The sequence below is a fragment of the Pteropus vampyrus genome, unplaced genomic scaffold, assembly GCF_000151845.1.
Source record: "Pteropus vampyrus isolate Shadow unplaced genomic scaffold, Pvam_2.0 Scaffold322, whole genome shotgun sequence".
Lineage (NCBI taxonomy): Eukaryota > Metazoa > Chordata > Mammalia > Chiroptera > Pteropodidae > Pteropus > Pteropus vampyrus.
Genome location: NW_011889103.1, coordinates 1,051,543 through 1,069,503, shown reverse-complemented (window position 1 = coordinate 1,069,503; position 17,961 = coordinate 1,051,543). Strand labels below are relative to the sequence as shown.

The following is a 17,961-nucleotide window of genomic DNA, read 5'->3' as shown; positions in this document are numbered from 1 at the left end:
TGTTTACAATAATATGAATTGCTACCATGAACTGCACATTGACGTGCTGGACGCTTCACCTTCATTGTCTCATTCACTCTTCATGATACCCTGTGAGATAGGTATAGGTGTCAGCATCCCCATATTGCAGATGAGCAAACTGAGGCAGATGACTACAGACAAGTCCCACAGCTATTGAGTGATTGGATGGGATTCAAACCCAGGCCTGGCTGACCCTAGAGCCTACACTTGCAACCAGAACACTGAATTGCCACAAAAAGAGCAATGAGGGACCCCATGGCCCATGGTTCCCAGCTGAGATGTGCTCAGAATGTGGCATTGCAGAGGGCTTGGCCTTCTGATGAGCCCAAAGCCTTCTGAGCAAAACTCAGAAGGGCACACAAGGAACACATGTGGTGATTAGCACATAGGAGGCACTCAGAAGATGGCGGCTGGGTTATGACACTGATGACAGAGCATTATTCTGTTGTTGATTTTCCCAGGATACCGCCTTGCTCCTAGCTAGAGTGTACCCTCTCTTGGACAGTCCATGCTCTGACTCCTTCAGAATGGGGCTAAACCCTTCAGTTTCCCCCCACTTCAGAGGTGGGCTGTCCACCTCTACATTCCCCACCCTGGATGGACCTGAAGGCTGTGGGTTCCACAGAGATGGAAGGGGCTCAACTCCCTGCATTCCAGGTGGAGAAATTGAGGCCCAGGGAGGGTCAGATGGGAGGTGCTGGGGCAGGTACCTGGACCGCTGCCAGGAGGCTGCTGAGGCAAGTTCACCTGGCGTGGCCTCACCTTTCCTACCTGTGAGAGGGGGTGATGATACCCATTGGGGTGTGTGTATGTTTTAATAATGGAAAGATGGATATGGCTGAGCTTTGAAAAGGAAGAAGTACCTCCGTGTGGGGTGGGGAGCTGTGGATGAACTACTGAATCCAGAAAGGAACTCTGAATTCTCAAATGTCTTTTTATTTTTTTTTGCCCAAAAAGCTTTCCACTTACTAATGCGACTCCCCCCCCGCCCCGCCCACCCTGCCCCCATCAGTGACAAATCCCTCAGTTGGTTGAAAAGGATGCATTGTCATGGTCACCTAAGGACCCTGAACTAATTTTTAACCTGCCTTTTCAGAGAAGACTAGATGCTTCATCGGATCTGATGCTTAGCTTAACTGAACTGTCAATGGACAGGTGCCATATTCTCCACAGCCACTTTACTGTACATGCTACTATTATGCCCCTTTTATACAGGAGGAAACTGAGGTCTAGGGCAGGTGAGTTTACCTGCCCCAAGTCACACAGCCAAGGAGTTCAGGCCCAGGCTCACCTGCCTTGGGGTTCCTGCCCGCTCCTAACCACGGTGCCACTCTGCCTTCCCAGAGCCCTAACGACAGTGAGGCCCTGGGGGAACCTCTGCTCAGCCATTGCTGCTTTACAGATGGGGAAACTGAGGCCTGGAGAGAGAAAGAAGCTTGCCCAGGGCATAGGACTTTGGAAATGCAATTTAGCCGCACACCGCTCCCAGGAATTATAGGGTCTTTGCATCGGAAGGGATCTTGCAGGCTGCTTGGGCTCATCTTTCACCACCAGGGGCCTCACAAGTCATCCCTTGGCTCCTGCTTGCATGCTCCTGGGACAGAGAACTCACTACTTTGTTTGTTGCCTTGGTACACGGCTCCCTGTGTTAGAGTCCTTCCCTGTAATTTCCTCACTGGTGGGGTGGCCTGGGAGAAACCTTTTTAAGGAAACGTACTAAAACTCAAAATTCCATGAAAGCGGCTCCTGAAATTTCCAAACCTAAATCAGATTTCTACTTATATTAAGCCAATGTAGAAACACCACAGATTTTTCCATTAAGATCGAAAAGAATGTTCCAGACCACTGTGGCCTAGTGGAACTTTCTGTGATGATGGAAATACTCCATATTTGCCCTGTCCACTATGGCAGCCACTGGCCACAAGTGGCCACTGAGCAAGTGAATGTGGCTGACACAGAAACTGAATCTGTAATTTTGATTTTAGTGAATTTAAATTTAAGTAGCCACACATGGCTACCTATTGGATAGCACAGTGGTAGAATTTTCTAGAATTCACAGAGCACATATCTTCACCCATTCCTCATAGGGCAGGGAGAAAGGACAGTAGAGTCGTAATCAACCCAGTCTCTGGCTAGGAGACCTTAACCACAGGTTTGTCCTGACCTCAGTGTCCCCATGTGGTGATCGGAAGACAATAATGTTAATACTTGCCTGATAAAGCTCTTGTGTGTTTGACATGTGACCAAAAGTGTAACCCCTTTAGCTCAGGGCTGGCCACACACCAGGGGCTCGCCCATCCCAAGCCGTGGCCACAGGCTTTCACCCTGCCTGACCCTGAGGACAATGCGGGTGGAGCATCTGGAAAGCTTAGAACTATTTGCTCATTTGTCCAATCTATGAGGACTTATTGAGCACCACTATGTGCCCCAGCCCTGTGTTAGGCTCTGGGGGTATGGCTCCTCCCTTAAGGGGTATCAGCATCAGGGTCACCTAGGGCTTCCTGCACTCAGCAATGAACTCAGGCCTTGTCCTAGCCTCTTCCCTGCCAGACCTGGGGGTGCAGCCCCTGACCCCCTGGGGACATTAACTAGGCTCAGGAGAAGGTGGAGGCTTGTGTCCAACTAAGGAGCTCCCTGGGACTCAGAGAAATGGGGATTCAGCTGAGAGGACACTAAAGGTACAAAGGGGGAGAAGGAAGGCATCCTTTGTGAGAGGGAACAGGAGGCACAGAGGAAGACACAGGAATTGTGTTAAAGGAGTCGGGATCAATAACGCACCCCAGGCTGCAGGGCTGGTCACACACTATGCCCGTGTTAGAGCATGGGGTCACCTGAGCCAGCTGCAGGGCAAGGTGGGGGCCATGGCTTCCAAGCACTGGGTGTTTAGGAATCACCAGAGGTTGAGGGATGCAGTAAGTACAGGTATTGGCTTTATCCCCAGAGAGCCTAACTCAGTGGCTCTGGGCAGCCCTGGTGGTGGGGACACAGGATAGATGATGTGTGGGATGGAGATGGGTCTGTTGGAGATTGGGAGGCCCTGGATGCCACATCAGCGGGGGAGGAGGAGAAGATGGATGCTTATTAAGAGCCTGCTATGGGGGCTTTGCCTTCCTTGTCGTTGCCCTCATTTTGCAGATGAGGAAACCAAGGCTCAGGAAGGTTTGGAAATGCATCTGATGTCACCAAACAGGACCAGGAGTAGGGCCAGGACTTCATCTCAGGGCCCCTAGGCACAGTAACAGAGAAAGAGAGGGGCGGGGGGGGGGGTGGGCTCACACACAGAGTGACACAGACACATTCACAGAGGCACAGAGAGGACAGAGAGACACAGAAAAGTAGAGCATGGGAGAGAATCAGAGACAGGGCGATGGGAGCGATGGGGTGAGGTGGCAGAGGAGCAGACGGAAAAAGTGGGGTCTTCGAAGTCCGATTCTTGTTGCTTCCTTTGGAAGTGACCCCAAGCGGGCAGGCATAAGTGACACGGTGAACTGGAGTTAGGAGCTGGGTTTCCTCCTCACTCAGAGATTGAAGAGACAACCCCAGATCAGGGAGCAGGACAAGTCTTGGGCACACCCCTTGGGCAATGGGGTTGGTGAATGTTCTATTGTTTTCTAGCAGAAGAGAAATTCACTCAGGACACTGGCACAGGGACACAGACACATGGATACACACACACACACACACACACACACACACACACACACACACACACACACACCAGGCAATAAACCCAAATCCTCACAGATGACAGGATGGTTCACAAAGCCACTTCACCTCCACACTAGCATGCAGTATGCCAGTCTTGGCGGGCAGAAGACAGGTATTACTGCTGTTATTATCATTCATGTCTATTTTACAGGTGGGAAACTGAGGCTAGGGATTAAGTACCCTTCCAAGGGTCTATAGCTGGGAAACCAGAGTGGTTCCTGAACCAAGAAGTCTTTCCCATGTCACAGCTGTTTGGGACCCTGTGGTTTATGCCACTAAAATTAAGTGCCAAGAGATAGCAAGAATGGGGTACCCAGTGACATCTTTAATGAGGGAACTTCAGGCACTGGTGAGGGCAAGGCTTGGAGAGGCCTTCACATGCCACTGTGAAGAGGGTCCTGTGCTGAGGCATCTCGAGGGAGGGTGGAGGACAAGGGTACAGAGATGTTCACGTGCCTGGGCCAGGCAGTGGAGATGAGACACCCATTTAGACCCTGGCTCATCACCTCCTATTTCTGTGACGCACAGTGAAGGGCTGCCTGAATGTCAGATGACCCTATGAGGCAACAGGACGTGAACCAGGCTTTGGGGCCAGCAAGCTCCCACCAAGAGCTCCTGGGCATACATGTCCATTGCAGGAGACCAGTAGGGCCAACTGGGGCCACCTGTCAGGCCCACTGAGGCAGACATCCTGGCATGGGCAGGAGGGAGGACCAGACCACCTTTGGGCTGCCTGAGGCTGCTGGGGGAGCAGGGCCTGGCTGCCGATGGCCAGGAAGAGCAGCAAACCCCCAAGAAGGGTGAATGGGGGCCAGGCCTGTGGCCAAAGTTGAATACAGACAGGCTCATTAGATCCTTGCAACATCTCAGCGAGATATGAATTGTTATTCTCCCATTTTCCAGATAAGAAAATGTAGTCTCAGGGACCTGAAGTGACTTATTTGAGGTCCTGCAGCCAGGGGAATCAAAATACTTGAACCCGGATCCGTCCAGTCAACGCCAAGCAGTTTCCAAGCTCCTGCCACATCCCCTCAGGGCTGCCCTTCCCCCAGAGCTGTGCTGGGAGGCATTAAAATACAGCTTCCCAGGCCTCAGAGCCCATAGGTGGGAGTCCAGTATCTGGGCTGGGCCCTGGCATCTGCATTTGAACCAGCTTCTGGGAAATGCTGGCTCAGATGAGAGTCCCAGACTCAGGATGAGGGTGCCTCCCCCAGAGGACATCGGAGTCTCTGCCTGTGGTGCCGAGATTGGGGCAGACAGACCCGGGTTCGATTTTGCTTTCAATGGTTTGGCCTCAGCTTTCCCATCTGTAAAGTGGGGCTGCCTACTCCCTGTCGCTCTCCTGAGGGTGTCACAGGGACTCAAGGAGGCAGAGGATGGTTCTATGAGCAATAAAAGGGCTAGACATGACAGTCGTTGTCACTCCATTCTCCAGGCTGGTGGCCTGGGGTCATCCCCTTTCAACCAGCCAAGCGGGCATTTAAGTAGCACCACTGTGTACAGGGCATGGGGTGATGTGGGACTTAGGGCCAGCTATCGGTGAGCCAAGAGGCAGGGTGAGGGCAAAGGGATGGAGGTGTAAGGAGCAGTCAGGATGCAGACAGGTCCCTGAGCTTAGGATCTGGTGGCAAAGACCTCCCAGAGGAAAGGTGCGGCCGGCGCGGGGGTTGTGCTTGGCTGTGTCGAGCCGCACAGACGCCAGGCAGCTGCAGCTGGCTGCTGCTCCTCACGTGAGTGGGCAGGGGCTGAAGGAATGGGGAGCCAGGTGGGGCCCACGAATAGCAGAAAAAAATAATAAAAGGACAATCAGATGGCGACGTTTATTCAGCCCCTACGAGTCAGCCACGCGCTAAGCAGTTACTTAGTGAGATCCTTACTCGGTTGGGAAATGGGCTCAGGGTCTCAGCTTCTCTCTCTGTAAGATGGAGATAGCATGTAGTCCAGGGTCTGGCATACAACAAGTGCTCAATAAACGGAAGCCACTAGTGGTAGCAGCAGCAGGGGCAGGTGTGTGTGACCCCAGTGCCTAAAGCTTCGATGTTCTTCCAGTTTCCTGAGGACCTAATAGTAACATTAATATTGCTATTAATGTTAATGACAGCTAAGTCAGACACTTCCAAGTGCTTTATGTGCAATATCACATTTAATCCTCATAACACCCTATGAGATAGGAACTATTATCAAACCCATTTCGCGGGTGAAAAACTGAGGCTCAGAGAGGTCAAGTCAGTGGCCCAAGGGCATACAGGTAAGTGGAGACCAGGATTAGAACCAGTGTCCAAGCCCTTAACCACCATGGGTACCGATTGTCAGAGTCACCCGCCTCCAGAGAGTCTGTTCCACAGTGGCGCCCAGGACCCTGGTTTGTTTACAAGGCCTCCACTGGCGTTCAAGGGGCTTTGATGGGACCCACACCTTGAGAAATCTACCAGCAGGAGCTCACCCACACTCTTCCCTGTGGCCCCAGCGCCAGGCAGCTCTGTGAGGGCAAAGGGAGCCATTTACTGAGCAGGAGAGGGGTGCGCACCGCCAGACACTGGGAGGTCTGTTGGCTATAGGGTGAGGGCGGGTGGGGGCTGGCCAGGCATTCCTCACCAGCGGGTGATACACCAGGCCCTGCCCCTCAGCCTCACCCATGGTCTCCATGGGCCCAAGGGGACAGATGGCATCACTCAGGCCTGGACCGTGGCTGTCACTCAGCCAGATGAGTTATGAGCAGGCTGAAGGGGTGGCAGCCATGGGGTGGGGGGTGGGGGTGTTGCCGAAACAATTGCATTGAGACCCCAGAACAATGGGGGCCACGTGCCACAGGGGCAACAGTCGTTTGTCACACAATGGGCCGCTGGGGTGACAGCAGCCAGGCCAACTGCTACCGCTGACACGGGCTGGCTGAGTTTTCAAATCGTTTCCAGGTCCTGTTTTCCTACAAGGCAGCCAATCACTGGGGCAGTTGCGTGGTCACCTGATGCCAGCTTGGTGGGCTGAGGGCCCAGGCCCAGCGACAACTGAGCAGCAGTGGCCATGGCAACGCTAATTGTGGCCCTAAAACACAAGGAAAGAGAGAGCAGGAGAGATGGGAAGGAGTGGGGAAGAGAGACAGAGAGAAAAAGAGAGACAGGAAGAGAGAGAAGGAGAGAGAACACCGGACTAAGGTGGCCTTGCAGATAGCAGGAGGAGGGTACAGGCTAATGTCCCTCTGTGGGTCCACAGTCACATCCATGAGAACACCAGAGGCTGCATTTCTTCTCTCTCTCGCTCTCGCGCTCTCTCTCTCTCTCTCTCTCTCTCTCTCTCTCTCTCTCTAGCTCTATGAGGCCCTGAGACTTCTATTTTTGAAACTTGGAACTTGGGCCCCTGGCAAGTGGGGTAGCAGGTATGATGGGGTTTGCAGCCTCATTATAACACAGACAAGATGTGCGGGGCCCAGTGCTCTCGCAAATTTGGGTACCTCTCTGGCAACCTCAATGGGCAGCCTTTCTTCTTCCGTGGAAAGTGATGTTTTTGCTCATGAATCTGTTGAGGGGTGGTGGGCACGGGTCCTAACTGGAGCCTCCAGGGGCTGCCTGAGGTCATGGTGAAGAGCCTCAGCTTCAGGCCACACTGCCTGGGTTCCAGCCCCACCATTCCCAGTTCCATGGGGCCTTGGGCAAATGATTCAGTGCCTTGAACCTCAGTTTTTTTCATTGATAAAAGGGGGATATGGGCATGTCTTACTTCTCAGGATTGCTCTAGGGATTGAATGGTACTGTGCCTGCTGAGCGTTGAGCCCAGGGCCTTGGTTTCCCATCAGTAAAATGGGAATCATAATACCTGCCTCAGGGATTAACTGGGAGTGTTAAATGGGTTAATACCTCTGAAGGACTTGTATGATGCTTGGCACATAGTAAGTGCTCAACAAACAATAGTGTTTATCATTTTGAGGTAGAGGCTAAATAGCACAATAAAAGAGCGAATGAAGAAATGATCTGAGGACATGTGATCTGGCTGCCAAAGTGAAGATGCTGGGACCAGGTTCCCACATCCAGGCCCGAGAATGGGCAGATTGAAAGGTGGGGCTGCTTGGGGAGGTACTAAGGGGGTGATTCCAGAGGTCGGGGAGCCCCTGGGAGGTGGCCTGAGCTCCCCACCTCTCCCAAGCTCCTGCCCCTCCCTGCAGGCTCCTGGCCACCACCAGCGATGACGACCTTCCCGGGGACCTGCAGTCACTGTCGTGGCTCACGGCCGTGGACGTGCCACGGCTACAGCAGATAGCAAGTGGCCGCGTGGACCTGGGTGGCCCCAGTGCCCCGCACTCACATCCAGGTAGGCTCATGCGGAAGGTGGGGGTGGCGTGAGGGTGGTGCAGGGGAGAGGTGACACCCAGCACTGCCACCCACCTGCTATGTGGCTGTGGCCAGGTCACTTTCTCTCTCTGGGCTTGTCTCTGCTTCTGTGATATTTGACTAATTCTATCTACTATAGAAAAATGTGGTTCATTCATTGCTCACTACTAAATGCCAGGCCCTGTGTGAGCCCAGGTTTTAGTAAAGACTAGACAGACCTACCTGGGCACATCCTGAACATCTAGAGCAGTCAGCAAACTATGGCCCACTTGCCAAATGTAACCTTTGGCCTGTTTTGTGCAGCCTTCCTCTTAAGAATGGTTTTTACATTTTCCCAGCATCATAAGAAAAACAAAGACAGATGCCATATGGCTGACAAAGTCTAAATTATTTTCTATCTGACCCTTTAAGAAATTTCCTGACCCCTGATCAAGAGATTCAAAGAGATAATACATGGAAAGTGCTGAGCACATGGCCCGGAACACAGTAGGTGATCAACAAATGGCAGCTAGTTGCAGTTATAGCAAGTGGATTAAATGCCTAGAGACATAGAAAGTGGTGAAGAAAAACAATCAACAAAAGCAATCATCGCAGTACATTAAAAGTTGACCAGTTAGTGTCTAGGAATATTTATTTCATTGGACAAATTGTTCTTGGCCAGAACATCTATAGCAGAGGTCAGCAAACTTTTTGAAAAGGGTCAGAGGCCATACAGTCTTCCGTTAAAACTATTCACCTTTGCCATTGCAGTGCAACACCAGCTGTAGATAATATGTAAGTGAATCGGAATGGTTGTGTGCCAACAAAACTTTATTTACAAAACAGATTTGGTCTACTGGCCATAGTTTGTCAACCCCGGGTCCAGAACCCCCAAGGAACAGCCATGTGACCTGGGGCAGGTGCCCTCCCCTCTGACCCGTTTCCTCATCTGCAACGAAAGAGTAACAGAACTGCCCTCATGGTGTGTTGTGAGGATTCAACGCAGAAAGTATTTTGCACAGAATAGGTGTTCAATAAATGGTAACTGTGAAATAAGGCAGCCCTTTCCTTCACCGTGTTGCCGCGTACCTCCTGTGTGTCTGTCACTATGCCAGGCTTTTGGAGCAATGAGTCATATAAGATGTGGTCCTGGTTCTCAGGGGGCTGAGGGTCTGGTCAGAGAGAGAACAAAGTAGACAGACCAAGGCTCAAAGGCCAGAACTCAGAAAGGAGCTGAGGGATCCAGAAGGCTTCCTGGAAGAGGTGGCCCTGGGGCAGAATCATCTTCAGGTCAACTTTGTTTAATTGGAGGTGGCTGCCTAAAAGGAGGCCCAGTGCAAATCTGTGATAGGTTAGCAATGTCCATCATGGGCCGAGCGTGGGATGGTGTGTGTGCGTGTGTGTGTGTGTGTGTGTGTGTGTGCGCGCACACACACACACACACATACACACGTGCATCTATCTGCAATTCCTGAGCTAATCCTTGGCATGGGAGCAGGACTTGACAAAGGAAGGGAGACACAAAGACGTTTGGACCTAAACCTAGAGGCACTGAGGAACCAAGGCATGCTTTGGAGGAGCATGAACAGTAAATTGTTTTAGCTTCAGGAAGGACAAGAACCAAGGTATTAATGACATCACCATTATCATGATTATTATTATGACTCATTTGTTGCGTTATTATCACGTGCCCAGCAATGTGCGTTATAGACATTTTTCATTTAACCCTCACCACAACCTATAGGTAGGTAATGTCAGTAGTCCTATTGTACAGATGGGGATGCTGGGCTGGCCCGAGGTTATACGACTGGCAGGAATCTGCTCTTCATAACTATACCCCAGGGAAGTGATTTACCAAGCACTATATGCCTGGCCCCACAGTGGGGTGTGGCTCCACTCTCTGGAGGTGTCCAGGGACTGGGCTATCCCTACCCATGGCCACAGTTCTTCCAGCTTATCCGTGTGCTTCCTTTTTGCAGGTGCCTTGGCTGGGGTGGCTGACCTGCATGTGGGAGCCACACCAGGTCCCCTGCTCCATGACCCCACTGGCATGGCGCCCCCAGGCGTACTGGGTCTGGGCACCATGGCCAGCTACAGAGCCAGTGTAAGTGCTGCCACATGGGTTGGAAAGCGAGGGGCCTGTCTCTCAGGGCTGGGGCTTCCCTGTCCACCCTTGACCCTCTGTCTTCTCCTTTCCCGGCCCCAGCAGATGAACCAGTTCCCTGTAGGGGGCCAGCCCTCCTCCAGCCTGCAGGACCCGCCACAGTTATACTCTTCAGCTTCCCAACCACAGTTCCCACTGCCCCCAGGCATCCAGCAGGTACTGGGAGCTTGGGGAGACACTGAACTCAGAGGCAGACACCCCTGGGACCTCTCTGAGCCTCAGTTTACACACCTGGAACATGGGAATAACATTCCCCACCAGACCCATGTCTTGGGGTCTGTCATTCAGTTCCCCCCAAAAAAACTGCAGTGGGCAAAGACAAGATTGTCTCCTGGTGTTGTAAACCCCACATCTCATCTCGCTTTTCAAGACTGGGGTTGGGGTGGGGTTATTGTGAGTGACTTATGCTCTCTCTCACCTTCTTTCTCTCTGCCAACCACACCCTGTCCCTGCCTGTGGGAAGTGCCCTCCCGTGGGCCTGTATGGCTCCCCGTTTGGGGCACGACCTCCCTACCCCCAACCCCGCATGGCTGTGCATTCATCTCAGGAACTGCACCCCAAACACTACCCCAAGCCCATCTACTCATACAGGTGAGGTCCAGAGCGGGCTGAGGCTGTGGGGGGCTTGAGGAGGAGAGGGGTGAGGGCTGCCTAGTTTAGGGTATCTCAAACAGCGAAGTGTGGTGGCCCACACTTCCAAGGGGGAGGTTTTGCGGAGTAGAGAACTCCCAGGTGGGATATGCTCTCAGAAATGACAATCGTGTGATCGGTCAACCCCCAGGGTTGAGAACCCACTACAGACATTGAACCCAAGGCTCCACATTGTCACTCATAAGCTGTGTGGCCTTGGGGAAGTGAATTGGCCTCTCTGTGCCTCTGTTCCCTCTGATGTCCAAAGTCCTCAAAGTAATAGTATTATGTGCTTCATAAGAGTTTGGGGAGGGAGTAAGCAGCCTAGTTAAAGTCGAAAGGCCCACAGATATTAACTATGGGGAAGGGATAAAGAGAGGAAAAGATGAGGTTTCTTGAGTCGGTACAAATGACAGAGCTCAGGGCCAAGGAGAAGGGCAGGGGTGGGAAAGACATAGGGCCATAAAAAGATATCGAGAGCTAACACTGTGTGAATATGCAGGGCCTGGTACTGGTGGGGTCAAGCAGGCAGGTTTCCTGGCACAGGGGACCTTGTGCTGTCAGCCTGAGATGACTTCACACCCGGCCTGCCCCATCTTTTGCCTCCAGCTGTCTGATTGCCATGGCCCTGAAGAACAGCAAGACAGGCAGCCTGCCAGTGAGTGAGATCTACAGCTTCATGAAGGAGCACTTCCCCTACTTCAAGGTGAGGGGCCTCAGACCAGGGTATGGGTACAAGAGCTGCTCTGGCCTCTCCCTGGCATGTCAGAACCCAGAACTGAACCCGGGCCAAACTGAATCATCTTTTTAGGCTCCCAGTTATATCTGTAGACCTGGTAGTAAGGATGCTTGCACAGGTGCACTCACACAGACATGGGCAAAAAAATTCAGACAGACAAGGGGGCATTTGAGCTGGGCTCTGACGGACAAAGAGGAGTTCACTAGGTATCCCAGGGAGATATAGAGTAGAGGGGCCAACCGAGTTATTCAGCACAGACTCAGTAAAACATGATACGAAACGCAGATCTGGCAGGAGCTTTTGCCTCTCCGAGCCTCAGCTTCCTCATCTAGAAGAAGGGAAGAATAACACCCAGCTGGCAAGGTTAGTGAGGATTCTGCACGTAAAGGGCCTGGCAGCTCCTGGCACATGGTTGGCCATTAGTAATGTTATCCTTGTTGGCATCAAAGCAAAAAAAGAAGCAAGAGGTCAGATGGTACAAGCCAAGTGGTGATGCCCTTAGCGGAAATATTGTAGCATAGTGGGTGTGTGTGTGTGTGTGTGTATGTGTGAGTGCGTGTGTGAGAGAAAGATAGAGAAGGAATAGGGTCAGGTATGAGGTACATTACAGTATCCGGTTACCTGACAAGAAAGTAAGAGCATTTAAAAATGATGGGCATTTAGTACACTTGACCAATGTATGCGTGTGTCAGCATCATCTCGCTTGCTTGCTGAAGGGGAGAGAGTGGAAGGTCCAGCAGCTCTGGGCCCTGTTCATTCTTGTGTAGTAACCAAAGGCTAGAGTGGAACTGCAGCTGCCCCTTCAACCGGGGCACAACCCTCTAGTTTGCCACAGTCCCCACACTCTCTCTCGTCTTCAGAAATCAGGACTGAGTGACTGCACACTGTCATTTTACCCCTGCCACTCTTGTGCCCTATTCCTCTGGGCCTGAATTTGAGATCCTCCTTGAGAGGCAGGGATTATAAGGTCCCTGGAGGCATCTCCTGCATGCCTGTTTCTCCTCATAGACGGCGCCCGATGGCTGGAAGAACTCAGTACGGCACAACTTGTCCCTGAACAAGTGCTTTGAGAAGGTGGAGAACAAGATGAGTGGGTCCTCACGCAAGGGCTGCCTGTGGGCCTTGAACCTGGCTCGCATCGATAAGATGGAAGAGGAGATGCATAAGTGGAAGAGGAAGGACCTAGCTGCCATCCACCGGAGCATGGCCAATCCTGGTGAGACCTGGACCCCCGCACTCACACACACACCTCACACATCACCACCCCGCCCAGCCCTAGCTCTGCCTGCATCCTTACCCACCAGCAGCAAGTCCGAGCCACTAGAGTGGGGACATGGGAGCCTGGTGAACTTCATCTTTCCCTCCTGTGAGATACACCTCCTTTCCCCACTCCAGGCTGATGGACTGAGGGGCCTGGTCAGAAACATGAAAAGCTGTTAAATCTCACTAAGCAATCCAAAGTTTCTCACGTAGAAACACTGAACTAAACAACCATGGGAGAACAATGTCACCCTACCTTTTCTACCACACTGGCACAGACTTTAAAAATAATAAAGTAATAACACCCAGTGTGAATTAGCATGAGGAGAAATAGGTAGCTTCATATACAATTGTTGGGAATGTAAGTTGTTCAGCTTTTCCAAGGCAAAGTAATATATCAAAACCCTGTCTACTGTACCCATCTATTGGTCCAATTATTCTACTTTTGGCAATTTATGCAGAGGAAATCAAAGATTTGAGCAAATGGTTTATGAACAAAATTAGCCATCACGAAATTATTTCTAATAGTAAAAAACTGAAAGCAAGCTAGATATCCTGCAATAGGGGATTAGTTAAATGGATATAATGTCATACAATGAAGTATTAGAGGTAAAAATACTTCGGGAATATAAAGAAAAGCTTCCAATAAGTGAAAGCGGCAGGTTTTGAATCAATATACATGGTATGATCACATTTTAAAAAGCACGTATATCCACATCCATATGTGTATACATATACACACACATATATACGCAGACACATATATCCACACTCATTTGTGTGTGTGTGTATGTATATATATGTGTGTGTGTGTATATATATATATATATTTGTATGTTTGTGTATATACATACACATATCTCTCTATGTAGAGAGAAAGAAAGATTGGTAGAAATACAGCAAAATCTTTACTGTGAATGGAGAGACTGCCAATAATTTTTACATTCTTCACGTTTCTGTAATTTCCAAATCTTCTACCCTGTTCATGGATTACTTTTATATTAGAAAAAAATTACGTTTGCGTTTTTTAAGAGATGTGAAGGGAAGGACATACAAGTGATGTATGAATAGAAAATGGGAAAAGGGAGGCTAATTCCCCCCAGCCTTAGGAATATTTGGCCTGGCCCTGTGAATATCATCCCGCTTGAGGTTTGGGTGTGAAGGGAGATGAATGATTCAATATGGCGGGGGGGAGGACCATAGTAGGATCCAATAGGCCCTCCGCGGAGGGGGTACCACATGATACCCACCCCGCAGAGAGCTCTGGGGTCTGGCTTGAGACCCAGGGCCACTTCTGACACCTACGAAGTGCGACATCTTGGACAGGCCATGTCACCTTCTGGATTCTACATGTCCTTGTTTCTAAAATGGATGTAACCCAAACAGATCTTGGGACCCTAGTTGTCCAGTCTCAAAATTGTGTTACATTCAATGAAACACAAACCAATAACCAAAAATAATTTAAGAGTAATTCCAGTTTTGTTTATATCCAAGAGCTTTAAGGATCCAATTTTTAACAATACCTCTTAATGTCTCTTTAGTGGCAGGGAGTAGCCAGGACCCCTTGCATGTTAATCAGTTTTGTCCCAGTCTTGTGGGATTTGTAACCCCTGCCTTACCTCCCTCTTGCGGGACTGTTATGAGGTTAAAGCAAAGTCCTAGAGCTCCAGTACAATCCTATAAGTCCCAGTGAGAGGAGCCAACGTTATTATCCGAGGCTCCTCTCATTCTTCAAAGTCCCTATACAATTTGTGATTTCGGTACATTTCCATAACAGAGCGTATGATGCCATCTCATAGATGAAGAGACTGAGGTGCAGAGAGTCCAAAGGCTTACTAAAGTCACACAGGTGGTAACACTGGGACTTGAACCCAGGCCTGAGGCCCTGGAACTGTAGGGTGACTTCTGAGTGACCTCTCCCACTTGCCTGCAGAGGAACTGGACAAGCTGATTTCGGACCGGCCAGAAAGCTGCCGACGCCTTGGAAAACTGGGGGAGCCTGAGGCTCCCGTGCTGACCCGTGCCACCTCCGTGGCCATGGCCCATGGCTGCCTGGCCGTTCCCCAACTCCCGCCCCAGCCGCTGATGACCTTGTCCCTGCAGTCAGTCCCCCTGCATCACCAGGTCCAGCCCCAGGCACATCTCGCCCCAGACTCTCCTGCCCCAGCCCAGACCCCACCCCTGCATGCCCTGCCGGATCTGAGCCCCAGCCCCCTCCCACACCCCGCCATGGGAAGGGCTCCTATGGACTTCATCAACATCAGCACCGACATGAGCACCGAGGTGGACGCCCTAGACCCCAGCATCATGGACTTCGCTCTGCAGGGTGAGGCTGGGGGAAGGGGGTGATGGGAACGGAAGGAGGAAGGAAGAGGCTGGGGGGCCAGAAAGACAGGGGAGGGCAAGGGAGAGGAGGGCTGTCTGCTTTTACCCCACAGTTCATTTCTTCAACAAACACTTCCCAACCACCTAATAGTGAATTACATCAAGCATTTAATGAGCGTTTACTGTATACCAGCATCGTGCCAAGTACTTCATGGGCAGCATTCCATCTCATCCTATAACTGTCCCATGAGGCCACTGCCATTTCATATCCCTATTCTGCCAATGAGGAACCTGAGGCAAAGAGAAATGATGTCATTGGCCCAAAATCACCTGGCTAGTAAGTGGCAGGCTCAGGATTTCAACCCAGGTCTCTCTGACCCCAAACTTTCAGTCGGTAACTGCTTCAACTTGCATGTCCCAACATCATGCCAGGTCACACTAACCTGCTCCCTGCCACATGGTCATCCTTGATACACGGGGAATAAACACATGAACAAATGAATAAATAAGAGAAGTTCAAGTTTCAGTGAAGGCTCATGATTCATCCATTCACTAACACTTGTACACCTGCTATGTGCCAGCCAACAGCCCAGACAGCCTCTGCCCTCAAGGCACGTCTAGTAAGGGAAATGGACAAGTTAGCTGGTTAGTGAGCAAGTTAGTAAATAGCTGTGAAATGGGTATGTTTAAACTTCCCTGCTCTCCCCCTGGATTATTATGTGGCTTTGACCATGATGGTACCACTTAATAATGGCTAAGTGCTTTTCACACATCCCCTGGTTTAAGCCTTGGGCGGGGTCTCTGATCACCTCCATTTAATCCTGAGGAGTGTGAGGCTCTGAGACGGAAGTGATTTTCCCAAGGACACCCAATGGGAGGGAAGGGCTGGGGCTGAAACTCTGGCTTCTCCATGTTCTTCTCATGTAACCTGCCACTTTAAATCCCACACGTGGCCTTGGCTCTTCCCCAAGACAGCATTCGGAGTCAGGTGTTTGACATGAAGCCAGCTCGCCCAAATGCTTTTGTCTTTGAAAGGGAACCTCTGGGAGGAGATGAAGGATGAGGGCTTCAGCCTGGACACTCTGGGGGCCTTCGGAGACTCCCCCCTCGGCTGCGAGCTGGGGACGTCGGGCCTGACCCCCGTCTCTGGCAACAGCGACCAGTCCTTCCCAGACTTGCAGGTGACAGGTCTGTATACTGCATACTCGACCCCGGACACTATGGCCACGTCAGCTTCCACTTCCTCGTCTCAGTACCTGGGCACCCCAGGGAACAAGCCCATAGCTCTGCTTTGAGCTGATGGCCTCGCCTGCCCCAGAACCTGAGCCTGGGCAGAGGGCTAACTGAGCCAGGCGGTCCTGGAAGAAAGACCCCTCACTCTCCCACAGGCCTCTGAACCTCTTGTGGGGCTGCTGGCTAACAGGAAAGCAGTTCCTCTTGCCACCCCATGGCCACTCACACCTCCACAGAAAGCCTGTGGGACCTCCCAAGTCAGAAGGACAGAGGAGAGTGGACAAGCATCCCGGCCTCCCTCACTCCATGATGCTTCTTCAAGACCTGAGGTGTGAGGCCTCCAGCCTGCTTCCCCGTTGGGCTCCCTCCACGACCTGCAGCCCACTTTGGGAGGACTTGGTGCACTGTGGAAACACCCTGGCAGGAAGAAGGGCCTTTAATTTATTCTTCTTGGATGAAACATCTGCCTCAGCCTCCAGCAGACAGGCCCTGAGGCCTGGACAGGAACTGGCAGACTGTCTCACTTCTCTCGGACCGGAATAGGCTGAACTCTGAAAATGGGTGCCCACCCCGCCGGCTTCTAGGCCCACTTCTGTAGTCTGTTAGAATTGCATAGAGCAGGTCCCTGGGCCATGCCGGACACTGTGGCCCTGTGTACGTTTATTTATATTTATTGGAGCCCATCTGCACCACCTCTTTGAACCCAGCCCACAGCCCCATTGCATGAGACTCCCAGATCCCTCCCTACATCCCAGCGATCCTACTGCCTCAATTATCTGTGAGTCACGCCTCCAACTGGCTCCGATTTTCTTTGCAGCTTTGGGCTGCTTTTTGGAACAAGCAAGCTCTTTTGATACTGTGAAACATCCTATTTTTAAAAATTAGAGACCAGATATTTTTCTAACTGTTCAGTCATGATTCGAATCTCTCCCCATGTGCACCTAAGTGGGGAGGTGCCATAGTTTCGGGTTCCAGGGGCTTTCTAAGGACAAGCTGGGATGGGAATGGGAGGAATAGCAGAGTGGGGGGCTTTTTGTACTGGAATTTAAGACATCCCAATGGAAAGAAAGCAAACCGAACCGTGTAAAGCTTGACCCATGTAGCGAGTTAGGGCTGAAGAAGCTGCAATGCAGAGTATTTATTGGCGCCTGTTGCCTACTTCATTGCCCTGTGACCATTTTCATGTTTTTCCCCCCTCTTGTTGTCAATTCTTGACTTTGCAAATGAAGGTTCCACAGACAGTTGGATTAGAGGGGAGCCAAGCGAGTGTCTGGAGAAAGGAGAAGGTAAATAGGCATCTTCTAGTTATTTGAGACCGAGAAACTCAGTAGCGGCTCAGCACTTTCTCTCTTGACTATCTGGATATTTGGCTCCTGTGTCTGGGAGTTCCCGAACCCTAGAGCCAGAATTTTCCGATTAATCAACAGGTTGGCCAGCCACCTGAGAGGTTCAGTGTTAAGCCCTGTCTTGAATGACCATCTTTAACTTCTTCCTAGTTCTAAGCTTTCTGCGGAGTATCATCTTTAGATACAGCCCAGGGCTACCCATCTGCCCAGCACTGCTCAGCTGCTTTGTGTGAC

The 17,961-nt window shown here is 51.2% G+C and overlaps 1 protein-coding gene across 1 annotated transcript in view; it reads left to right on the top strand.

The window, feature by feature from the left end:
* The window catches only part of FOXN4 (forkhead box N4), a 24,718-nt gene extending 8,275 nt beyond the window's left edge, over positions 1–16,443 (top strand). The window contains exons 3-10 of the mRNA XM_011377806.1: positions 7,886–8,031; positions 10,010–10,134; positions 10,240–10,350; positions 10,658–10,785; positions 11,434–11,530; positions 12,572–12,779; positions 14,757–15,149; positions 16,184–16,443. Of these exons, the coding sequence (XP_011376108.1) occupies positions 7,886–8,031; positions 10,010–10,134; positions 10,240–10,350; positions 10,658–10,785; positions 11,434–11,530; positions 12,572–12,779; positions 14,757–15,149; positions 16,184–16,443 (1,468 nt within the window). The remainder of the gene's footprint in view (positions 1–7,885; positions 8,032–10,009; positions 10,135–10,239; positions 10,351–10,657; positions 10,786–11,433; positions 11,531–12,571; positions 12,780–14,756; positions 15,150–16,183) is intronic.
* Positions 16,444–17,961: the final 1,518 nt, after the last annotated feature.